The 25,867-nt window shown below is 47.2% G+C and overlaps 1 protein-coding gene across 4 annotated transcripts; it reads left to right on the top strand.

Annotated features, from left to right (window-relative positions):
- Window positions 1–1,294: 1,294 nt before the first annotated feature.
- On the top strand, window positions 1,295–25,547 carry CHRNG (cholinergic receptor nicotinic gamma subunit). Of its 4 annotated transcripts, none has more exons than XM_025167382.2 (12): window positions 1,296–1,575; window positions 3,464–3,603; window positions 6,245–6,289; window positions 7,563–7,672; window positions 8,563–8,718; window positions 9,279–9,376; window positions 15,603–15,806; window positions 15,886–16,000; window positions 16,428–16,542; window positions 17,880–18,087; window positions 20,013–20,146; window positions 24,105–25,547. In XM_025167382.2, exons 2-12 carry the CDS (start codon window positions 3,508–3,510, stop codon window positions 24,267–24,269), a joined length of 1,446 nt encoding a protein of 481 aa, XP_025023150.1. In that variant the 5' UTR covers window positions 1,296–1,575; window positions 3,464–3,507; the 3' UTR covers window positions 24,270–25,547. The 4 variants fall into 4 exon arrangements, with proteins under 4 accessions (XP_087988102.1, XP_025023150.1, XP_087988101.1 ...); XM_088131975.1 differs by lacking the exon at window positions 1,296–1,575 and adding an exon at window positions 2,218–2,894; XM_088131976.1 differs by lacking the exon at window positions 6,245–6,289 and having other exon boundaries at window positions 1,295–1,575.
- The last annotated feature ends 320 nt before the right edge of the window (window positions 25,548–25,867 follow it).

The raw sequence follows: 25,867 nt of genomic DNA on the forward strand, positions 1-25,867 counted from the left end.
ACGGCACGTTTTTTGCTTCTCTCTGACTTCTGCTCAGTCCTTTGGGACTCGTCCCCCAGGGTTCTGTGTTTTTTATATATATAAAACAAAATACTTTGTTATTTAATATTTGTATGAAGCCCCTGGGAAGGATCCCATGTAGCTCTGGAGCTGAATACCAAAAATTAAGCTGGCGATATCCAGCCGTGCTTCTCCTTTGGGGGAGCTGAGGGTTGATGCCTCAAACATTTCTGCGCGTTTTCAGGTCGCTAAAAGACGGCGTGCCAGAGAGCAAACAGAACTTTTTCCCGGACTGGGGAAAAGGGAATTTGCGGCTGATCCTGGCGGCTGGTCTTCAGATTACAGAAGATCTGCCCAAAGATGCCGCTGGCTGGGTCACATGACTTTGGGGGGGGGCGTCATCCTGGGTTCCCTATCGCAGCCTTGGCAAGAGCGAAGGGCACAGCTAAACTGCCTGTGCCTGTTCTGGAAGGAGAGATCCCTGGGCTAACCCCCCTGGTTGGACTGCTCCAATGTGCTCTGTGTGGGGCAGTCCTTGGAGATGGTCCACAGACCAGCAGAAGTGGTGAGTGATACTTTTCTGGGGTGGCACATCACTCTTGTGTGGGTGGTTCTGCCTTGGCTCCCAGTTGCTGGTTGCCAGTTGCTTCACAGGCCCAGTTGGTGGGGCAATTTAAAGAATTGGGGGGCCCTACGCAACATCTGGTTTGGAGTGCTCCCAGTCCCACGGCAGGAAGGAGATGTTAAAAGTATTCCCAAGGAATACCTACAGACCAGGGGTGTCTGTGGGAAAGGGGTCAAAAAAGTCAAAATGGCAGCCACAACCATGCCATTGATGCCCCAGGTGACACTTGTAAAAATACACAGGGCTTCACGTGCCTGGTTCTGGCTGCCATCTTGACTTTTTTGACCCCCTCCCTGCAGACGCTTCTGCCATGGAACCTGAACAAAACTTTAGGTATCTAGCAGAAATAGGATGGATCCGAAATCTCAGTCCTTACTAATTTTATTCTGTTTTATTTTTTTTAAATCAAATTCTTCCTTACCGGAGAAACACATTTCCCTTGCCCGACAGAGAGAGAGAGAGAGAAAGGAAAAGGGTTCTATTTTTAAATGCTCTTTTCCTGACTTGGGGCCTGCACACGACACTCCCAGATCACTTTCCCTGCAGTTCTGGCCAGATAATCTCATTCACCTCCCCCTCCCTCTCTGGGCACGGCAGGTGGCAAAGGGGAGGGAAGGAGGGGAATCGCCAGTCGGACCCCCTCCATGCAAAGGCGGGGACGCAGGGCAGTCCACTCCTCCGGCCCTCCTCGCAGTCCGTCCCTGATCTGGGGGGGGTCTGGCCTGGGCGAGAGGGGCAGTGGCGGTAGGGTGGCCTGGCTCGGCATTGGCTGGGTGCCTGGCCCGGGAGCAACTGCTGTCCTCACCCTCTGCTTGGTCCCCAAGGCAGCTGCCTCGGTCGCCCGCCATGCCCCGCCCTGCCCTTTCTCCGTTGCCCGTCGGGCCTCAGGTGCTCAGACGGCTGCAGCGCGCAGAGGGACAAATGGAGCGGCACCAGGAAGGGGAGCTCAGGTGGGTGGCAGGGCCGGCTGGGGGGGCAGCCCTGGACTGCCCCTTCAGCCAAATAAGCACCTGCTTCAGGCACCAAGGGAAGGGTTTTTCCCCCTCGCTATGGCGCCATTCGCTCTTCCGCCGCCACCCTGGAAGCTTTCGTGATTGTCCTTATCTGCCGCGTTGGGCTTCAATCTGCATGGTTTGAAAAAAGTTTTCTTTGGCATGGGACCGGATAAAGTTTAAACAGTTTGGTTTGAAGGTGTCAGAGAGCACGCAGGTTTCCGTCTCGGGACGTGAGAGTTTTGCTTCCGCTGAGGGGCACCACTGTTGGGCTGGCTGAGGGCACCCGTTGGCCCTAATCCAGCCCTGTGGGTTTGTGTGTGTGTGCGCGTGCGCGTTGCTCTAGGGCAGTGTTGTCCAAACTTGGCCACTTTAAGATGAGTGGACTTCAACTCCCAGAATTCCCCAGCCAGCATGGCTGGCTGGGGAATTCTGGGAGTTGAAGTCCACTCATCTTAAAGTGGCCAAGTTTGGACAACACTGCTCTGGGGCCTAATACAGCTGAATGCACTGTGTGCGCGCGCGCACGCACACACACACACACACAGACACCCCTTTGGTATTTGAAGCCTTATGTTGCTTGGCCCAGATTACTCACAGGATGGGCCCTGCTTGTACAGCTGGCTCTGCCCTCACGTTGGAAAGATTTGCAGTTCTCACCAAGTTCAACTTCAGCAGCGAATTCTGCTTCTTCCAGCTGAGGAGTTAGGCAGGGGAACGACTGGCCACAAGGTCTGAGGCAGCTCCCCTCTTTGCTGCAGACTGGCAGGAAGCCGAGAACATTTCTTTTCCCCTTTTAGAGGGTTTTGGGGGGAGACGGTACGGCAACGCTGCAGCCTGATTTTAATTACTTTCATTGCGTAGGAATATTTATAAATCCTAAGGAGCCACCTAGGGAAGTGGGCAACATATACGGCACATTAAAAAAAAAGTTAATTCCTGTGTGGTTTGCCTTATCTTGGTTAGCTTTCAGAGGGACTTAAACTATGGTATCTGTGGTTGGCTTCTGGTTCAGCGCATGATGCAAAACTGGGCTAATTCAGGAACCAGGTTAAAGATGCAGATAATATACACAGATAATCTGTCATCATGCAATTCTTCTTCATGAAGTAGATCTGCCAAAAGCTATTTACTCTGGAGCCTCCATGTATGGGGATAGTGTATCTCCAAATGAGCAGTGCTTGAAACGAACAACAGAGGAAGGACTTTGTCTTTATGCCTTAGTTGAGAGCTTCCTAGGTGCTTTTGGGCGGCCATCAAGAGAAACCAGATCTGAGGTGAGACAAATGTTGCATTTTTAAATAACTGTTCTTAAAGGATGGCAAGGGTTTTAAATGGCTGCATGCTGGATTCGGCTCTGGGTTCATGCATTTCCTGTGCTTGCACGAGACTCTGTGAACGATAAACTAACCAAAGGGGCTGTGTTTATGCAACATGGTAAGCTGCAAACATCATCCCACGATGGGGTTTAGCGGGATGTGGGAATGCAGCTGCTTGACCTGTTAGTGATCTGTTTAAGCATATCATGCAAATCTCTTGGCCAGTGATTTTCTTCCCATCGCAAGATGAGCCTCTCGCCAAAGGGGTCTCTCATAGACACCTTTGAGCATGAGACCACTGGAAGACGGAAGTGATCTCCAGTATCCAAGGGGCAAGGCTCCATTTTGTGTGAGTCATCCATATAAAGTCTGCAGGAATACTTGGAATGATTTTCTGGCCTCTCATAAGAAGGACTCCTCTTTGTAGAGCTGTGCCTGTTACATCCTCTTCGTAGAGACCTGCCTGTTTACATCCCCTTCATGGAGTCCTGCCTGTTAACATCCCTCTTTCTTCCTTTCTTCTGCAGTGGTCCTGAGCCGGAATCAGGAGGAACAGCTTTTCAACGATCTGATGGCCAATTATAACCGCAATTTTCGCCCTGCTGCAGACAAAGGGGACATTGTAAATGTTTCCCTTAAGGTTACCCTCACCAACCTGATCTCACTGGTAAGGAACCGGGGTGGGGGTGGGGGTGGGTTGTCATCCCTTCTCCTAGATCATTGGTTCTCAACGGGGGCGGTGGGAAGATGGTGAACTTTGTTTTGGGCAGTAGGGGGTCGGTGGGCATGTTTTGGGCGGTAGAGGGGTGATGAGCATGTTTTGGCATTCGAACTTAATTTTAAAACTCCCCCCAAAATTTATTAAATTGATTATCCGGTTTACACCATTTGTACCAGCAATAAAACGAACTTACGCGACGGCTGCCCTCACGCACTTCTAAGAACGGTGAGACGAATTTGTATTCTAGGTAGGCTGACCTTGAAGAACTCGACACAACGATTCTTCTCCAATCCCAACCAGCACAGCGCATGCATCAGCTGTTTTCCCGTGCGATTAATCGCAGTGCGTGCGTTGAGCGTCCTTTCAATATGAATGTTTGGTTTGACCCGTGTTTCTTGAGTTGCTTTGCGTTCGCTTCATTTTTTTTGCATTAGTCATTTTAATTTTAATAAAAGGAATGCAATTACCTTCCAGGGCAAAAGTATCGAGTTAAATCGAACAAATTTGGTGTGTAAGTCTACTGAAAAAAATTACTTAAAATTTTTGCCTTTTATAATTCAGTAACTCCCCCCCCCCCCATACCCTAAATTACAGGATTTTCACAAAGGGTGGCGTTGAAAAATTTTCCGCTCCTTAGGGGGGCGGCAGCTTCAAAAAGGTTGAGAATCACTGTCCTAGATTTCAGGGGTCATGTTATTGTTCCTTAGCACCAAGAATGCTTCACCCTTCTCAAAGTCTCCAGAAGAAGATGCAACGTCTAAGAACAGAAAAACAGTGCCAGACACACAGGATGTTCTGTGTGGCTGGAGAATTTATACCTCTTGCACATCAGTTTGAGGTCCTCTTCTTCATCTCCCTCCTTAAGAGTCTACACATTAATCTGCTGGATACTAAGCTAAGCAAAAATGGGGTTGAATAGTTTGTGATTCAGTATCATGGCAACCCAGTTGTTGTCGTGGATGTTAAGCTGTACCATAATTTAGTTGCTTATAGCAGGGTTCCTCAACCTCAGCAACTTTAAGATGGGTGGACTTCAGCTCCCAGAATTCCCCACTGGCTGGGGAATTCTGGGAGCTGAAGTCCACCCATCTTAAAGTTGCTGAGGTTGAGGAACCCTGGCTTATAGCATGTATGGGAAGAGATGCTTGGAAAGCAGGAAGTGTGAATGCTGGCATCTCCTTGTAACTCACTGTAGCAGCCTCATCTCTCTCTGCCACAGCCACACATCCCGTGGAAAAGATACGGTCGCTTTAATGAATCAGAGACAGCTTCCCCATGCTACCAAACCTCTTCCCTAGTGAATGTAGCAACTGTGCTTTGTTGATCTGGGTTTAAGCTTGCTGTTTGAGCTTAGCCTTAATTTCCTGAGTGCCATCTCTTGGGTTTCATGATAGAAATCTCAAGAAATATGACAAAGCTATGATATGCTTTTTGTCACTTCACCAGCAGAAATGGAGAGCTTAATTTTATATTCCTGCTCACTCTCAAATCTGAGTCAGGTGAAGAAGCCAGAATGATCCAGAACTGAATCAGCTGGTTTGAGTGTCAGATTTCACACGCGCACACACACACACACAGAGTGCCTGAAAGCCAAAAGTGGTATTAGATCTGTGGGATTCTTTCAGTTGTTCAGTTGTGCTTAAAATCATAGAATCACAGAGTTGGAAGAGGCTTCATAGGTCATGTAGTCCAACCCCCTGCTTAATTAGGATCCAACCTCTGTTTATAGATCTCCAGCCATCTTGCTACTTCATGTGGCAACCTGTTCCACTGGCTGAGAATCTGCACCAGTGTTTCTCAACCTTGACAACTTTAAGATGTGTGGACTTCAACTCCCAGAATTCCCCAACCAGCCATGAAACAGAGAAACAGTGATCTGCACAATGAAGAAGTCTAGCTTGACCCTCATTCTTGTAACTGTAATCCCTCGATTCTAGCACTGCCTTTCTAATGCACCAGGGTAAGCCAAGCTAGAAGGTGCAAAATACTCTTTGGCCATCTGTAGAGCGGTGATCTTCCATCTAGAAATTCCTTCTGCTTGCAAATTACTCTTGTGAAATTGGCAGAATGTTCCTCAGAACTGTTCCTGGATCAGCTTGGATCCCCTCCATGAAACATAGTGGCGTGCTCTGCCAAAGGCTACGTTTGGATTCCAAATCTGTGTTTCCTAAAGTCACTGGATCCTGTTGAATCCATTTTCATTCTTCCCAGACTATTACGGATGCGTAGACCGTTAACCAGAGCACATTCTTGGTTACAGCAGTTGGGAATTGAAGCGCTTGTTAGTCAGCACGCATGTCATGATCCGTTTCTCAAATTCAGTCTGAAATTTTTTCTCAGACATGACAAATCTGGGAGTAAGACTTCTGTGCATGGAGCATGCCAGGTTGAGAAAGTTTACATAGCACCACGGTGCTTCCAGAAATGCAACATAGGAGAGGTCCACCAGGATGGAGAGGTTGTAACCTCCTTCGACAATACTTTGAAACTCTAGCATTGCTCTGGATTCCAAGATTTTGGGAGTGAATTGTGCCTGGCTGAGATGAGTTATTTGATGTCTCTGTAATCACGTTTTGTGCTTTTCCAGAACGAAATCGATGAGGCTCTCACAACGAATGTCTGGGTAGAGATGGTAAGGACGCAGACAAATACCTGTTCTCGTGGGGACCTATGTGACTCCTGTGAAACAGGCAGCTGGACTTGGTTGAACTCCAAGAAGTCTGATTATGTCATAGCAAGGACAAGCGAAAAGGGATTGACTTACAGCAGAGTAGAAATGCACATGAAGATCCTTGAAGTTTACAAGGACGATGGCGAAGGTCGAGGAACAATGAGAGATCACTGGAAATCTTAGGGGAAGAGTTGTGGGTTTCTGGCATGGTTGATCTTTCTGGATTTCATTTTCCAGTGGTGGGCTTCTGGGAAGTCTGGTCTGTGTGGGGAGTCCAGGGATCTCCTGGGATTGGGTTGCTTCAGCTTTGGGATTCAGGTGGCTGTGGGCTGGGCAGTTACAACCATTGAGATGGATGGGGAAAGCAGGGCCAGGCCTGGCAAGAGAGGATAGATTAAAAAGGCCTGAGTGATGCATGCAGAGTAAGAAAGGCCCTTGGGGCAAAAGGATGAGCTTCTCTTGAAGTGCAACGTGGCTTTCTTTAATCTTTGCAAAATCACGGAGCCTCCTGTTTAGATGCAGGACACCTGCAAATTCAGGCCAGCTTCTCTTCCTTCGATTCTCAGATCATCAGGGAAGGGTTTTCTCTCTGCATCCTATTGCTCTCCAAAGTTGGGGTTAGTCCTGGGGAAGTCTTCTTCTCTGCTGTAGCCCAGGCATGTGGGAAATGTCACACCCAGGAGTTCTGATTTGTGTGTGTGTGAATGTGGTTTTCCATTCCTAACCATGGTTTCCACTAACCTGTGGTCATATCTGTCCACATCACTGCCTTACTGTAATTATTTCTTCTGATTGCTGTTTTATTTGTTTTCAAATGACGAAATACAAACAGGCACGCATCTTTCTATCTACTCATTAAGATATTTTATTCAAAAATTCATTTTAAGGGCAAAAAAAAAAAAAAAGTCTAGGTTCTTTGAAGAGATTTTTAAGGAAACATCAGTCAGCCGTAATACTTTACAGAATATCTCAACCAGGGTCCTAGCTCCAACAGTGATTTTCAGCACTGAGGACTAGTAACTTGCTTTTCTTTAAACCTGGACAGGATTTTTGAGAATTACCCCAGTATATTCGATAGTGAATGGGGAGGTGGGTTGGTGCTTGTGAAACTCAACTTGGGCCTGGCTCAAAATAACTGAGATGCATGGAGGAGATTCGTCTGTTAAAGAAACTAGCCACTGGTCTTGTGACTATTTGCCAAGCCAATATGAGTCATCAAGTTTTTCGTTGCCAGAAATGGAAAGATTACCGTCTGCAGTGGGACCCAGAGAATTATGACAACATCAGCTGTTTACGGATCCCTTCGACCTTGCTCTGGCTGCCAGATATAGTCCTGGAGAACAAGTCAGTACCCTGCAAAAGTTGATTTTGCTTTCCAGGCCCCTGATGGCCACCCTTTCTGTAATATATGTCCTAGTCTAGTGGGACCCTTTCTGTAATGGGGTGTGGGAATGACCTTGGGAGAAGGGGCCCAGACACGCTGCCTAGGGAACGTTCAGTTAAGAGACAGCAGGTGGAGGTCAGCCTTAGCAGGTAGACCAGACAGGAAACACACCCAAAGGAGCTAATTCTACTTTATGGTAAGGTTACATTAACAGAGTCTCACAAGTCTGAAAGTCCATCTCTCCCCCCGTCCCCTTTACAGCCCAAGAAACTAGGGAGGGTCTCTTCTGAGCCTCTTGCCCCACCCACTGTCCAGCTGCGGACTAGGCTGTCTCTTTTCTGACTGTCCCCTAGGCAGCATCTCTGGGCCTTGTCTCCCAAGGTCATTCCCACACACCGTTACACTTTCATGGATTCTCCTAGGGACAGTCACCTTTCCTTCACCCCCTCTGCACCAGCTCTGTTGCTCCTGCTAGCTGAAAGGCAACAGGAACATTGTTCTAAGTAGAGGCATCCACAGGAACTGATGGTTTTGATGGCCCTCCTTTATCTCTAGGGCAGTGATTCTCAGCCTCAGCAACTTTAAGATGAGTGGACTTCAACTCCCAGAATTCTGGGAGTTGAAGTCCACACATCTTAAAGTTGTTGAGGCTGAGAAACACTGCCTTAGGGTAGGCCACATTTAACATTCCCGGGGCTGCATGTTAGCTGGGGAATTCAGTGCATCCAAAGAGCATTTGTTGCAGAAGGATGAAATGGCTTGTGGGACAGAGACCACATGGTGAAGCCAGCAAGACAGGAAATGGAAGCCTCAAACCTCCCTGATCTCTTGCCGCTCTTCTTTTCTGCAGCATCGATGGGGTCTTTGATGTCGCCTTATATGCCAACGCTTTGGTGGCTCCTGATGGAAACATCACTTGGTTGCCCCCAGCTATTTACCGGAGTGTCTGTTCCATTTTCGTCACCTATTTCCCTTTCGATTGGCAAAACTGCTCCATGGTGTTCCAGTGAGTCCTTGTGTGTTCCATTTGTGATAGGAGAAGGATGGGCAATAGCATCTGACTTGCCTTCGAGACCTTCCTGGTGGCCTTGGAAGAAGATCTCCAGATTAAAGCATGGCCACCAGTCCCCAATGACCAAATCTGGTGTGACTTTCAGATTGTCATTCCCACCCCTGCCTTTCATGGATAGCTTATGGCCATACTCTTCACCAGCTAAATATATGTCATGATTACTAAGGATAATTTGTCCTTCTGAACAAGTTCTTCTTACTCCTGTCTTGACTAATATCTTCATATCTAGTAAAGTGGTTTCCTAAATGACTTTAGAGATTGACGGTTGGTGACGTTGCTTCTGGCAGTGATTGGTTGAGCTGCCTTGCTGTCATGGAAGTTCTGGCTGGGATTCTCTGGCTGCCATTGGCCGATTGGTCCAGATCATAGAGAGGGGAGAAGGAGGCAAAAGGGCTAGGGTTAGTGGTGGTGGTGGAAGAGGAAACAACCTTGATAGATGCTTCAGCAATACCAATGCTATGAATTGATCTTAGTTCTGTGTCTCTCCTTGCAAGATCTCAGACCTACAATGCCCTTGAAATCAACCTCTTGTTGACCGTTGAAGAGGGAAAAACAATTGAATGGATTTATATTGATCCTGAAGCCTTCACAGGTAAGCAGGCAGGAGGAAGGATTTAATGATGTGACCCACGTCTTGCTGCATCTGGTATGCCATCCTAGCATTGCTACCATTAGTGGTCAACTGGATGTCTGTTCTTGAAAGTGACTCCTCTCCCCTGTTCTCTACCTGACTCTTGTGGCATTCCAGGCTAGACTGGCTCTGAACATGGAGGTTCCAATCAGCTCTCTGACCTGTAGCCATTGATAAAACTGTCCTTTGAGTTTTTTCATCCTTTCTAAATGAAGCGAAGGCAACTCTTCCTCTAGTGCATTGAGACTACGGCTTCCAGGATGATCACCAAATGCCATGCTAGCTGGAAATATGGGGTATAGTAATCCCTAAACATCTAGATCAGTGTTTCTCAAACTTGGCATGCTGCTGGGGAATTCTGGAGGTTGAAGTCTACATGTCTTAAAGTTGCCAAGTTTGAGCAACAGTGATCTAGAGGATTTCAGGCTGGAGAAGGAGGGGCATCAGGCTTAGACACTGGCCACCCTCACTTCATGTGTCAAGGAATCCCACAAGTTAATTAATGACCCCAAGAGGAAGAAGTGTCATCCTTCTGACTTTGCTTAACCTTCCTTAGCTACTCTTGGTCTTCTTGTGATGCAAGAGGGAGGGTAGGAAATATTTTTCTCTGCTTTCTCTACTCTGGGAAGTGACAAGGCTGGGTAGAAATGTCTGACTGAGAGAGGAATTGCTGGAGAAATCTAAGGGTTAGCTTCAAACAATACATGAACCTTGACTACTGCATTAATCCATTTTCTGGGTTTCCACAATACACTGAATTGCACGCTAATTAAGCCCCAAGAGCAAAGCAAGCTGGGAAGAATCACATTTAGCATGATGGGGTATAGTCAGCTGCTAGGTCATTGTTTGACCTGGTTGCGTGAAGGCTGTGTGAAGATAGCTGCCTAGAGTGAACCCAAATGGCACAAGTCTTTGAGACGTATTTCTGAGCGTTTGTAGCATTTCCCAACTCAGGTCCTCCAGAGGGTATTCAGACATCCATTTCTAGCATTGCCATTCAGCATGATCTTGCAACCCTAGGATATCTGGGGGGGATGGATGGATGGATGGATGGATGGATGGATGGATGGATGGATGGATGGATGGATGATGTGGCATCAAGTCAGTGTTGACTCTTAGCAACCACACAGATAGATTACCTCCATGATGGTCTCTCCCCAGCCTGGTCCTTCAGGTCTTCTAACAATGTCCCCATTGCCATTGCAACTGAGCCCTTCCACCTGGCTGCTGGTTGTCCTCTTCTCTTTCCTACATCTGGGGTTAGGGAGCACCAGATTCAGGAAGCCTGCTGTGGGGCATTGCAGTGGGGTTAGCACTGCTGCTTGGTAGGTGAGGTCATACTACGTTTAGGTTGCATTTGCATAACTTGTTTATGCAATCTGGTGAATTAACCCCTTTTCTGGGCTCTCACAGCACACATCAACCATAACCTGATCATAGAACTGTTGTTTAGTTACTTCCAACTCCGTGATCCAGTGGAACTCATTTGGCCAGAATTGTTCATCAGTATCTATGTCTTGACCTCTTCCAAGCTTGTGACATCAGTATTAGCATCTCACTGCCGGGTCTTCTGCTGGCCTCTTTTCCAATGGCCTTTGATTTCTCCACACACCTGGGCCTTCTCCAATGAGTCTAGTTTTTGCAGGGTGTCTAAAATGTTGAAGCATTCCTTGTGTTTCCCATTAGCATTTCCTCATTTACCATAGTACTGAATCATTTGTTCTTCTCACGGTCCAGGGGTCCCTCAACAATGTTCTTCATTGCAATTTTCCTTTGCTCAGCCTTCTGATCGGCCAGCCAGATGTTACAACTGGCACAATCATGGCCTTGACAATACATCCTTTTGTTGGGGATGCAACGTCTCTGCATTTTAATAGTTTGCTCAGATTTTTCAAAAGTCTTTCTCCTAACCAGTAGATGCCTCTTTATTTTACTGCTGCTGGCACCACCTCTGTGGATCTTTGAGCCTAGGAAGATGAAGCCTATTACTACTTCAACTTCTTCTCGGTCTCTTTGCAAGGGATTTCATTATCTGTGGCATAATTGTAATTTTTAATATTGAGGAGCAGATGGGCTATTGTATTTTCTCCCCTTTTTGCCTTCAACCAGACACTATTTAAGTCATCCTTGCTTCCAGCCATCCAAAGTTTATCCGCAGTTATCATAATTGAGGCCGCTAATATTTCTTGCAGCCATTTTATTTCCATTTTCACCAAGTCTAGCATATCTCACCATATATTTTATGTAGAAATTAAATAAATAAAGGGACAGGATACGGTCTTGACACTCTCTCTCCCCCATTTTGAACATTTAGTTGCTTCCTATTCTCTTCTATCACTTCCTGGGCATCCAAGAAATTTTTCAGTAGGCAAATAAGATAACCCAGTATATGTTATCCACAATTTGTTGTGATCTGCAGCAGTGTTTTTCAACCTTGGAAGCTTTAAGATGTGTGGACTTCAACTCCCAGGATTCCCCAGCCAGCAAGGCTGGCTGGGGAATCCTGGGAGTTAAAAGTCCACACATCTTAAAGCTGCCAAGGTTGAGAAACACTGATCTACAGAGTCAAAAGACTTTGTACAATCAATAAGGCAAAAATAAGTGTCTTTTGGAATTTCCTTGCCTCTTTCATCACCCATCGGATATTTGCAGTGTGGTCTTCAATGCTTCTTCCAAATCTAGCTTCTCTATCTCGTTTCATAGCATTGTAGAATGCAGGGGTTAGGAGGGTCTTAGAGAACATCTAGTCTAACCCCTACTGAGTGTAGCCATCTGGTGCTGGTGGGTTTGTACAGCATCCTAAGCCACACACTTCTCCCCACAAACCAAGGTTAGGACCCGGCAGGCTTTGCATGTCGTGTTAATGCAGCTGGTAGATCTTTACCTGATCTGGTTAAATGGATGGATAAACCCTTCTCTGCATGGGGGGTGGGGGGTGGGGGCTGCTGCATCTTAATAAGTCTGCAGCAAGAGATTTGATTTCTCTCGGCCCCTCCTAAGGCTAACGGTGAGGTTGATGCTGATTTCTCAGGGAGCCCAAGAACTCTGAGCCCCTGCGGAGGCTGACAGTCTCCGTCATGTTTTAATAGCATCTCCAAAATGCGAGAGGCTTCTTCTGGCAGCGAGAGGCTTTTCATTTTCATTACAAGCCAGTTATTTTACCCTGTTAAGAAGCTGTCGCTCCAGCCGTCGACAGAGGGTGGGAGAGGGGGATATGACAACCGAGCAAACATCAGCTTAATAATATGTCACGCCTGGCATCGTGCAACAGCCGGGAGAGTGGAAGAAAGAGGAATGTGGGTTTTTCTAAAAGCAGGCACCTGGAGACCTTGGGGACTCTGCAGCTGCCATGTTGCCATCAAAGCCCAGCGTTTGATGGAAATCGTCTTGCAGAACAGAGCCGCTCTAGAACCCGGGTTTGGCCAGACGGGGTCTTGATTCTTGGTTTGGGATCCTCCATTCAGACGCCCAGCACCCAGAGAGGTCTTCTGCTTCAGCCGTTCTAATCCTTGAACCCGCGCATGCTTGGACCCCCCTAGCAGATCCGAAAGAGAGATCTCTGCATCTTTCGGATGGTCATTTTGTCTGCACTCGCCTTTCCCCTCTTCAGCCTCTCTTCATCAGAGGTGCCATTCGTTCCAAAAATGACGGAATGACTTTGGTGGCGGAGGGGCTTAGCTGCAAGACCAGATTCCCATTTAACCAGGTTGCACAAAGACGGCTTAGCCGCTGCTTGGGTGTAACACTCCACACTTGTTTCGGGTTAACCTTGTTTCGTGTTAACCTAATCTTTTTGTGGCTTAGGACAGTGTGTGAATCCAACCCCGGTGGTTAATTTATAATTCAGGGCATTACTGTATGCAAATGGTCTCATACCGGGCTTAAGTGTGCACGAAATACAAGTACAGTTGCTCAGAAAATGGGGTAATTCAAGAGCCAAGCTCAGTGGCATTCTAGTGTTTTTTCATGTTTCTGCACAAGCCACCCTGACCGCTTTTTATGGACAGAGCACCACGAGAATAGAAAGGGGAGACCCGCAAGAGGAGCCCTGCAGGTGGAGGGGCAGGTGATAAAGGGAAACCTGTTGGGGATGGAAAGGTCACAGCATTATGGACTGGAAGGGTAGAAAAGGATCTTAGGGAGCCTCTAGTGCAGGAATTCACTACCAGCCCATTCCAGACAGATGGCCCTCCAGTCTCCACTTAACAGTGAAGGAAAGTTCACCATCTCCTAAAGAAGTTGATTCTACTGTAGAACAGCTCTGACCCTAGGACATTTTTCTTGATGTCCAGCCAGAATCTACCTCCTGGTAAGCCAGACCGATTGTTTCTTGTCTTGCTTTTGGGATGGTGGAGCCGTAGCAAGCGTCTTCGGAGAAGAGGCTGCGTTCACACAAACCACTGCACCTGGTTTGTGCGAACACAGCACACAGGGGCTGCTAAATGTTAACATTAACCTTGGGATTTGGGGGAGTGTGGCTCAGTATGTCGTGCAAAGTAAGCCAGTTATGGCTCTATGTGTTGTACGGATTGGATAACTAGCTTAAACTTGTTGTGTAAACACAGCGAAAAGGTGTTTTTAAGACCAGAAAGATTGAATGGTTCAGGGGAACGTAGACTGCCGTCTTTTTTGTGCCACGGTTTTGCAAGTTTGTGTTTAATGGGCTGTAAGAGCTCCATTCAGCTTTTCTTGATTATATTCAATTTACATCTGAATGTATTAAAAAAGAATGTTAAGAACGAGGGATGATTCAACATCAAAAGCATAAGAACTTTTGTAGTCACGTTTGATTACAGCAGACATCGTGGTACATCTGATCAACTTTTTCAGTCTTTTCCACCACGGCTGCTGCCTCCTGTCAGGAGAAAACCTCGTTAAGCACGAGAGACATACACACCAAAACACTGACCACTTCAAAGACTCTGAAGGTTAAAATTTTATTAGAAGTTAGTTCAACAGGCAAAACCATAACATACTTGCATAACATCACATTGCAGTGAGGACCAGCACGGGCAAGCGGTCAAAATGGACCGCTTGCAACCGAGTGGCCCCGACCCCTGGTCAGCAACCCCTTTTTATTCCTTAAAACCACAAACCACAATCTCGACTCCGTCCTTGGTGCTAATTTTACACCACTTTCCTGCTCCTTTCTCTTATCACACTCCTTTCATCAGCACTTTACTTTGTCCATCTGTTTTCCGGCTTCCGGTCCATGACTGAAAACTTTAGTCCACATAACAATTTTATTTATTGCTCTGTAAGCTTGTTTTATTTGGTGTTAGCGTTTATTGCTTTATAGCTAGTTTTATTAGTATGTTTCAATTAACAAAGGCCTTAAGGATTAATAAATCATTTTTTCTCCTCACACTCCAAAACCACAACTGGGTTGAGTTTCGTTTATTTTTATAAGAAGCAGGCCCATTATGGGGAAACATTCAATCAGGGAGGCTAGATTCACACAATGTGCTTAGCTAGGTTTGCAATTTAACCCATTTTCCGGATTCAGATAAGACAGTGACTGATAAAGCAACCTGGGGGGGGCTGAGTGCAAACAATAATCCAAGCCACAAAACCTAACCAAGGTTAACACCAACCATGGTTGCTATGTTGCACAAATGCAGCCTCAAAGCCTTTAGACTGGCTTGAGTGCAGCCACCGACTAAAACGATTTCATTACATCCAGATTTATCTAGAACAGAGCTGAATGTTCAAGCCCCACATAATATCCACAAAAAAGAAAAGGAAACAAGATTGAGAAGGCTCAGAAAAGAGAATGTGAGAAATGGATATCAACATTTTCCACAATATCGACAGCTAGAGAGTTTAGGATTGTTCTTTGGTTTAAAAACTTGAAATGATGAGAAAGGCAAGCTTATTATTTACTTATATTTCCACATCAAATCCAAGGGCATCCACAGGGGCGGTCAAAAAAGTCAAGATGGTACCCATGACAAAAGCAGGGGCTTGATCACATGGTCATGGCCACTATCTTCATTTTTTGGCCACCCCTGCAGAGACCCCTAATTGGAATTCCTATCCCGCTTTCATTTTTTCTGCAAACGGGGCTCACGGTTATTCCGTAATGCCGTTGGGTAGAAGACGCTTATGCTGAAATCTGGGGAAGAGAGCCTTGGCCAGCAAGCGGGCTTCAGATGGGCTACGGTTGATCTGATTGTCCTTCCGGCAGAGAATGGCGAGTGGGCGATCAAGCACCGGCCAGCCAAGAAGATTGTGAATGCTGCACACTTCACCCCGAGCGACATCGGGTACCAGCAAATCGTCTTCTTCCTGATCATCCAGAGGAAGCCCCTGTTCTACATCGTCAACATTATCATCCCCTGCGTGCTCATTTCCTTCGTGGCCTTGCTGGTGTACTTCCTGCCTGCGAAAGGTCAGCATCTGTTACAGCCCCTTCCCTTGCCCTGTTACAGGACGGACAAAACTCTTGTTTTCCTTCCTTCTTCCGGCAGCGGGCGGACAGAAGTGCACGGTCTCCATCAATGTCCTCTTAGCCCAGACCGTCTTCCTTTTTCTGATTGCAAAAAAGGTGCCGGAAACATCTCAGGCGGTGCCGCTCATCGGGAAGTAAGTGTGTTACGAGACGGATGGTGTTGCTGGTGGCAGCGGCTGCCGCTTTGGATGCCGGAGAGGGGGTGGGCGAGAGACTCCCGGAATAAAAGCGATGAACGACGCTTAATTAAATAATTCTGGCCCTTCCACGGGGGAGCTCCCTTCCTTATCAGCTGCGGTGGGTGCAGAGGGGCACGCCACGACGCACCACCCTCAAGGGGCTGCCTGTTGGCCAGAGTCCTTCGGCCTCTCTCCCTACCCCACTTCTGCTCTTTTCTGGGGCTGCTTAGATCGCTTTTGGGATGAGAAATGATGAGAAATCCATGATAGCCAAACCTGAGCTTGGAGCTGGTGGGGGCAGATCCACAGGGAAGATGGCTGTTAATCCTGTGACTCTGTTAGCGACGAGAGCTGAGCGCAGCGTCCCTGTTTCTGTTGAAAGGTACTTAACCTTCCTTCTGGTGGTGACCATTGTTATCATCATGAATGCCGTTATCGTCCTCAATGTTTCTCTGCGGACCCCCAATACCCATTCGATGTCGGAGCGAGTCCGACAGGTGAGTCGCAAGGATGCTCTGCTTTTTTTTTTTTGGTTTTTGGTTTTCCTTTTTGTTCCTTTGAGTCAGGCTTGGCTGCAGGTCTCTTGGAAGGGGTTTATTTATTTATATTTATTGGCATAATCTAGACTCCAAATGACAGCCTACACTTGACAAGCACGGAACGAAAAACTTTAGGAAACTGATCACAGACATCCAGAGGAGATAACCCTACAGAGCAATTTAAGAAAATAACCCGCGGGGGCTCAGCGGCCACCCAGTTCCAGAGCCTGGGAGAATGGCCAGGTTTTCCAAGACTTTAGGAAGATCATCAGGGTGGGGAGTATATGGATCTCTGGGGCGGGGGGATGCTATTCAGAGGGTGGGTGTCATGACAGAGAAGGTCTGTCTTTTTCCTGGGTCTGAGAAAGGGACTGTCCCAAAGTCAACCCACTGGCTTTGTGACCAGGGCAGGACTAGAACTCAGAGCCTCCAGGTTTCTAGTCTGGTGCCTTTAACCATTGCACCAAACTGGCTCCCCCAGTTGCCATACCCTCTCCTTACATTCCAGAGAAATTGGTACTTACTTCCTAGATATTCTGGGCAACTTTCCTTTAGGGTCTTGAACTAAGACAAAGTAGTTCAGTTTGGTTAAGGAATGTTAAGGATGCCCCAGATAAACTGGCCGGTGGACCCTCTTTGTCTCAGCAGGTAGCAGCCTCACATTGACCTTGACTAGGGTTGGAAGCAAGTAGGCTCCAATGTAGTCTTTGGATGGGAGGCAACAAGGAGATCCCCAGGCCGTAGGCAAGATGGGGAAATTGAAAAACATGGTGAAAAAAGGCACTGGCAAAGCACTCTTGCTAAGAAAACTGCATGGAAGGGTCAAGGGGTCAGCAGGAGCTGAGCAAAACGTGAAGGAGACCTGAACATTTTAACCCACGGTAGGGTCAAAACCGCAGCAGGTTCTTTTTGTCAACAGGGAGCAGGTTATAAAACTGATAAATGTTCTGGACCCCCCAGTTTGTTCATCCCTAGCAGGGAGCATGCTTGCAACAATAATTTTCACCATCACGGTTTCTCAGACCGTGTTCTGTGGAACCCCAGGCGCCCATGAGAACCTGATGAGGTTCCACAAGAGACCAAGTGAGGGGGGGAGTTCATTTGCACACAGCCAATTTTCTATCACTAGAGCAGTGTTTCTCAACCTTGGCAACTTTAGGATGTCTGGATTTCAACTCCCAGAACTCCCCAGCCAGCATGCCCCCGGTGAACAAACGGTTGCATCCCCTGGAAAGTTTTCCTGGCGTTCCTTTCTGTTTCCACTTCCCAACATGTTTCAGCACCTGGCTCTGTAGGTGTTCCTGCACCTGGTGCCCCATTACCTCGGCATGCACATGAGACGCATCTCCGTACCTGCTGGGAATCAGATCGTGCGTCGACGGAGCTCCTTGGGGCTCATGGCGAAAGCTGAGGAGTACATGCTGTGGAAGGCACGGAGTGAGCTCCTGTTTGAGAGGCAGAAGGAACGAGACGGGTTGATGAAGATCCTCCTGGCAAAGATCGGTGAGCTTCTTGCGGGCTGAAGGGGACCCTGGCTGTGGTAATGGGCAATGACACTGTACGGTCACGATGTTGTTGAAACTCAGCTGTTGCTTTAGCATGTCCTGTGAACCAAGTCACTGGGTGTAATGGTCTGGGGGAACGACCTCAGGAGGCAGGGGGAAGAGCCACGGCCAGGGGAACAGTCAGATAAGAGGCAGCTGAGCCCACAAGAGGAATGGGTGGGTAGAAAGTGTCTCAGAACTTTCCCCTCCCTACTTCTTGGGCTGTAAAGGGGACGGGGGGAGAGGTGCACTTTCAGACTTGCAAGATTCTGTTCATGTAACCTTACAATAAAGACAGAGCTAGGACTTCTGGGTGTGCTTCTTTGTCTGGACTACCGTGCAAGGCTGACATCAATTTTGCAAGTCTGAAAGTACATCTCTCCCCCCCCCCCAACTTTACAGACCAGGAAACTAGGGAGGGTCCCTTCTGAGATGCTTTCCATGACCCCGTTCCTTCTGTGGGCTCAGCTGCCATTTCTCTGACCGTTATTTAGCCTGTGGCTCTTCCTCCTGTCTCCCAAGGTCATTCCCATCTCCCGTCACAATGGATCATCAGAGAGCTAATTTATTTGCGTGTGCTGTATTGTGTGAATGCAGACAATGGATGCATTCACACAGTGTGCTTGGTCAGATCAAGTCAAGATCCAGCGGCTGCACTGCAAGCCTGTTTAGTAGAACGGGTGCAGTGACCAGATGTCCTTTATCATAACGGAGAGCCCCTTATTTCAGAAAGGTATCCTTTAGATTTATTTAATTTAAGTCTTCATTTTCTTGGTCTTGCTCTTGAACTTTCCTTTGTAAAGCCAAGTTATAAACACAAACAATTCTTATGAGCCTCTTTCAGATTTGCCCCTTTTTCCGGTTTGTGCTTTATTTTTTCCAAGAAAAGATGGTCCTTGTAGGAATGGGCCATGGAGGTGACCTTGGTGGATGAATGGATGAACGGTCAAGGGAAGGAGAAAGTCCACTGAATGGTGGATCTGGTTCACTCAGTTTCCTAAGCCATTAAAAAATCTCTCCAAGCCGCATTGTGAAATGCAGCTGCTAGAGCCGCACCCGATCTGGTGAAGCGTGTTGTGTGAACGCAAGTGCTCTGCCTGCCAGAAGAACTCCAGACGTTCATTCAGAACTTGCCGTTCTTTGGAGTTTCCCATTCCCGTTCTTTGCTTGTGTTACACACGCTGCTGCCAGGTTCGGCTTATGGTCACTCACACACACACTCACGGCCCGTTGAGGCACGCGGATCTTGCAGCCCCCCTTGCTTTCTACCTGGGTTTTCCAGAGAGGTGTGGCTGGAGCAGACAGACACACAGCCCTGGTCAACAGCGGGGAAATAATTAGGGATACACACAAATCACTTCCAGCCGAACACTGAGGCACAAGAGGTTCTTTATCATACACGGAGACCCAGTGAATTTGAAGTAATGGCAAAACTTTACTGGTTGCAAGGTGCATTTGCTCTTTCTCATACACACACACACGCTCATCCACACTTACCCTCCTCCTTCCCAACTAGGCTCCCAGGCACTAGCTAGAGGGACGGAAGCCGCCAAGTCAGATGACTCAGAAGACTCAGAGTGGGTGGGCTTTGGGACCCCTTTTATCCCCAAAAGCCCTTCCTTTGTTGATTTACAAGTTGACGGGATTCAGGTGAGGCCTATCTCATGTGCTCAGGCTCACCTTCTTTTGTCTGGTTCAGGTCCTTTGTTTTTTCCTTAACAACTTGCTTCCTTCTTACCTACCTCCCCGAAGAGATCTCATAGACAAGATTCCTGGCTTTTGTCCTCCCTGCTTAGTGCTTGCTTCATCTTTAGGTTATGGCAGCTTCAGCCTAGTCTCACACCTGCATCTTTGACATTCCTCTCTTCTAATTCCCATTCCCAGGAAAAGGGTTGGAGAACAGATGTCCCCAGGACTTTTGCAACAGCCTGCGCCACACCGCTCCGGAAATCCAGACCTGTGTGAATGCCTGCAACCACATCACCCGGACTTTGCAAGAGAAGAATGACTTTGATAGTGTAAGTGCCGTTTAAGGATGGAGGTCTGTGCCAGACCAGATTCACGGGGGGCAGGTTCATTTCCCACCGGCCTCCAACTGTAAGTTGGGCTTTGCATGGGTTGAAAGAGCAAGCACAATCAACATCTGGGCAGATGTCCTGGCTTTTTTCCGGGGCAACCATGAGCGGCAGGCTTGCATAGGGATGGGGTAAGGGGAAAAACAATGACAAACTGGAGAAGGCCCACGGGTGAGTGTCTTTAAAATGGATTCCTCCTAAATCTGAAAGAAGACGAGGATGTGTTGGAAAGGGTTAGGGAGTCAAAACAGGAAAGAGTAAATGGCAGAAATAAAAAAGCATTCTGTGAAACTTAAGAGAGGAAAGATGGTTAGGTTAGGGCAGTGTTTCTCAACCTTGGCAACTTTAAGATGTGTGGACTTCAACTCCCAGAATTCCCCAGCTAGCCATGGGGATGTCTAGATGACAGTGATGCTGCATGCAGCCCAGATGTGCTAGCCAGGGATCTCTGGGGGGGTCAAAAAAGTCAAGATGGCAGCCACAACAGCATAGTCATGGCTGCCAACTTGACTTTTTTGACTTCCCCTTGCACATACCCCTGCACACAAATAATAGTAGTAATAATATCTCGCTAATGACTCGGACATAGCTGAATTTAGCTAATCTTGAAAAAGACTGGCCTGGATGGCTGTTCTCCAGTACTTAAGAAATCCCAAAGCTGTGGGCTTCACTGTGAAAACCATACCAAACCAGAAACGTCCCAGCCTTTGAAAATTACTGTGGATAATTTCCACTGAGGTTTGTCCCCAGCGTATTCCCGGTCAGTCCCTAGATCCAGATCATAGGCCCATGCCACTCAGTTCAGCTAGCACAAATATAGCTTGCCTATACATTCATAAACGGCAGCAATTTTCATTATCTATATATCTCTCTATGCCAAAAGGGACAGAACTTTCCAGAGCCTGCAGAAACTATCCTGTGAGTAATTAGCATGGAGAATCCTAAAGGGAGTAGCCTTTGGTTATTCCAGCTTTAAGCCTTCTATGTACAGAATGGCAGCAGTATAGAGACAGAAAGTAGGACACCAGGTGATCCTCCTCTATTCTGCACCACACACCCACAAGAAACAATTTGGTGGACAGGGAAGATGTATCCAACATCCAGAAGAAAGGAATGGCAACTCACTACCATATTGGTGCCAACAAAACGCCATGACTCTATTAGCCATGGACCAGATCAGGTAAACACCTATCCAGTGAATTTGTACCAGTTGCTAGGCTAGGTTGGTGGTAATCTTGGTTGGTCAAGCTTTCCTTGTGGTTTAGCTTCTTGTACAAGCTGAGAAAATGGGTTAATTCAGCAATCAAATTCTGCATGTACAGGTAGTCCTCGATTTACGACCACAATTGGGACCAGAACTTCCATCACTAAGTGATGCAGTCGTTAAGTGAATCATGCCCAATTTTATGACCTTTTTTGCTGCGGTCATTAAGCCAATCCAGCTTCCCCCATTGATCTTGCTTGTTGGAAGCTCCCAGGAAGGTTGCAAATGATGATCACGTGACCCCGGGACACTGCAACTGTTGTAAATACATGCTGGTTGCCAAGCGCCTGAATTTTGATCGCATGACCGCGGGGATGCTGCGATAATCGTAAGTGCGAGAACCGGTTGTAGGTCACTTTTTTCAGCACTGTTGTAACTTCAAACAGTTGTTAAACGAATGGTCATAAGTCAAGGATTACCTGTAGTGAGAATACGTTCCCTGTTTAATAGTTCTGCATGCCTGTCAGTTGATTTCAGTGATGCTCACAAATTTAGAAGTTTTGCATTTCTGCTTAAGAAGATTGATTCTTATGTATCGAGATTCGCTGCCTATTCCTCCACGTGATGGTAAGATGCAGGTTAAAAAGCCTTTTTTAAAAAGGAAGCTGGAAATCTAGCAATTCAGATTCATTCCCTTGGAAAGAAAGTAGGCATTTATCAGCATTTCTCTTATAAATGGATCACAGAAGTAATCAGACTCACTTTCATCTATTCTTGCTGGCAAGCTGGAATTGATCATCAGATTGTATCTTGATGTATTTCCAGCTTTTCTCTCCTTATTTTCCTCAGCAGTTTTTTCCATTTGGATTTCATAAATAAGTTAGGTTTAAAGTGCTGGAAAACAAATTGTTCAGCGGGGAGCTCTGTTATTTTATTTTATTGTATTTTTTTGCATTTCGTTTCCAAATTGTTCCAAATTGCTGGCCATTGCGCAGCCTTTCAAAGAATATTTTTCTGTAAAAAGAAAGCTTTTTCCCCCCTCTTCCTCCTTACAAAGGTTTCCAACTCAGTGGGAACTTTGGCTAGCTGCCTCCTTCTCCAACACGGCATCCGTGGAGCATGTGTGCGTGTGTCAAAGTCTGCAAGATGATGGGCGCACTGTCACAATCGAAGCCCCGCCTCTATGGCACACATGGGGGTACAGAGGGGGGCCATTCTGCTGACTGATATTGCTTTCTTTAGAATGAAGTCAAAGTGAGGGACTTTTGCCCCTCCAGATGCTCTGGTACCCTAGGAGGTGGGACACTTTGCAGCCCTTTGGGTTGGAACTCACCTATTGGTCAGCTAAGGGAGATCTGATTGGCTAGGGTGGTTCTCTACCTGTTGGTTGCATTTCAAGGCCAAAAGGAAGTAAACAGGATTTTTGTTGGCTTCCGAGTGATTAGTGACGTGGAGGAGGGGAACCGATTTGGAAATTGCTGCCTGGAAGGGCTAGTCTATTTGAACGGAAATGCATCTCTAAATTTTGCAGAGATTGGAACATGTACAGGACAGGTCAAAAAAGTCAAGATGGCAGCTACACACATTAAAAGGGGGCAGGGCTTCAACCCCACCGTTGCAGCTGTCATCTTGACTTTTTTGACCTGCCTTGCAGAGGCCTTTGGTAATGTGTTCTCTGTGCAAAACAAGGCACATAAATGGCCAAGAACAGAGTTTCACAATTTTTTTTCTCTCAGGACCCCTTCCCACTTTTAAAAATTACGGAGGATCCCCAAAGAGCTTTTGTTTGTATGGGGTACATTTATTGAAATTGACAGCATTAAAAATTAAAATGGACACATTCGCTGCTGCTGCTGCTTCTCACGATTCTTGGATGGGATTTTAATACTGTATTCTTTTTCAACCTAGGCTGGCAAGTAATTTTGATTTCGAGGGCCCCTGAGAGGTCTTGGGGGACCCCTGGGGTCCTAGGACCGCACTCTAAGAAACACAAAATGCTGTGCATTTAAGAAAACTAGCAGATAAAAAGGCACACACCAGGGTAAAAAAATCCTTGCAAAAAATTATACACCTTAGCAGAAAATGTAAGGAAAAGTTATATGAAATTTTGTATGTGTAAATCTTCGCGTGGCGTTTTTAAAAATGTTGCCCAGAATGGTGCTGAATCAGGGCAGGATGAGGTTGAGGTGGGAAGGAAAATATGCTGAGCATCTACAGATTCATCTGAGTCTAAGATGGAGAGAGCCGAGATACTGATCACGCTTCCTTCTTCCCATACTTATGGTATCTCCTCAAAAATCCCCCAAACACGCCTTCTATTTTTGTGTGTGAGGAATAGGATGAGAAAAAAGCTGGGGCAGCCATTGCGGGTGCGTGTCCAAAAGAGGAGGGAGCTGCAGCCATGATGGAAACCCTGCTTCTTTTTTACTTGTCATACATTTGATGTTTCCATCTTGACTTTTTTGACTCCCCTGTGGATGCCCCTGCTGGAAAGGCAGAATTTGAGTTGAACCTTGCTCCTGGGAAGGCTGCTTGAAAGGGCCAGGAAGCCTCAGGTGGCCCACAACCATGGTTACCCATTATGCATTACAGCATGCAACCGTGGTGATCAGGATGTCTCCAGGGCCCACCATTCTTCTCCCCCAACATCTGGAGAACTTCCGCCTTGCGGCACCCTTGACTTTTCCTCCCTTACAGGAAAATGAAGAATGGATCCTGGTGGGGAGAGTCATTGACCGGGTCTGCTTCCTGATCATGGCCTCTGTTTTTATTTTTGGCACCGTTGGCATCTTCCTGATGGCCCACTTCAATCAAGCCCCAGCAGCACCCTTTGTGGGAGATCCAAGGCGGTACCTGCCCTAGAGGTGGGCGAGGACCGGGAGCCAGCCCTTGACTCGTCTCGTTGCTTGGAGGAGGGTTATCCTGAGAGCAAGGCTATAGCACAAGGTTTTGGGGTTTAACCTGGGAACTGCGGGCTTTGAAATAACCCTTTAGACCCTCCCTGCCCTCTGCAGAAGGCTAAGACTTCTGGCCAACGCAGTTTCTCCAGGAAGAGCTAAAACAGACATTTCCACCCTGGCAAGAGCTTGGGAAGAGCCTCACCTCTGATTTCTCTGGGGACTGTGGAAGACTCCGTTCCCCTTCAGCAGCCGCAGCAGGTGCTTTCAATAGGCCATAACTGTCCTATCTCACAGGGCTGGGCTTTGGACTGGATCTCCAAAAGTGCTTTGCAGAGTGGGGGAGCAGGAATGTAGCACCGGTTTGTCAGTGCCGGAAACCACTTTTCTCCACGATTGCACAGCAGTGGTGCAATGCTTGAGTTCTCATATGCCCTGAAGCACCATCTAGAGCAATGTTTCTCAACCTTGGGAGCTTGAAGATGGGTGGACTTCAACTCCCAGAATTCCCCAGCCAGCCATGCTGGCTGGGGAATTCTGGGAATTGAAGTCCACCCATCTTCAAGCTCCCAAGGTTGAGAAACATTGTGTTAAAGTCTTGAAAGAAGCAGGAAGAGTGACCCAGAAGTTCACTTGTCATGCTTGTAAAAAAGGGGTGGGCCCTCGATTGCACGGTGGTGGCCGCCATCTTGACTTTTTTGCCTCCACCCTCTTGCACAACCCTGTTCCTTTTCCACAAGCTGTTTTGCTTTCCAGTAGCAAATAATGCTTACCAGGAAGCAGGGTAGAGGGGAGAACAGTTGTGCATTTGTGGCAAGGGTGCCGTCCCAACCCTTCCTATCCCTGCAACGTTGTCAGTCTGTCTGATGTGCACACAGTCCCATCCACCTGGGCTTTATATCGTTCTGCATGATTCACCTGGCCTGATTTTTTTCAGAGGACCTTGCATTGGTTATAAACCGATGGGAAGGTTTGGACATCCTTCCTGAATACTTTTTGAAGCTCAGTTTGATTGCCACATTGTAGAGGGCAGAGGGAATGGCCTTGCGGGTCAGGAGGAAGAGCCGTTACCAAGACAACGGTCAGATAAAAGAAACCTGAGTCCGGGGGCAGAACTGTAACCTGCGAAAGCGTCTCAGACAAGACCCTCCTTAGTTCTCGTGAAGATAAAGGCAGGAAGGAGGGAAGCACATTCAGACTTGCAGGATTCTGTTACTCTAACTTTACAATAAAAGTAGTATTGGCCTACATGACTTTGGTTTTTGGTCTGGTCTACCTTGAAGGGCTGACATCTGCATACCTCATGAAAAACTGGACATGCACGACTTGCTAATTGTGACGTGCCTGCTTTAGTTAAACCTTGCGTCGGTCTCGATGTGGCTCCACGTGTTGCATAAGCACACCCTATTTGGGTAATGTAAAGTTCAGAGTGTGGGGCAAACCCAGAAAATGGGTTTATTCAGGAATCAGGTTCGGCGTATTGTGTGAATGCAAACGTTGGGGTTACGGTCCCAGTGGAAGCTGGAAGAGACCAAGAGCTGTGTGGTGTGGGTGCTCCTCTTT

The sequence above is a fragment of the Python bivittatus genome, unplaced genomic scaffold, assembly GCF_059951505.1.
Source record: "Python bivittatus isolate LINGU-HERP-01145 unplaced genomic scaffold, Pbiv_v1 ctg000980_np1212, whole genome shotgun sequence".
In the NCBI taxonomy this organism is placed as follows: Eukaryota; Metazoa; Chordata; class Lepidosauria; order Squamata; family Pythonidae; genus Python; species Python bivittatus.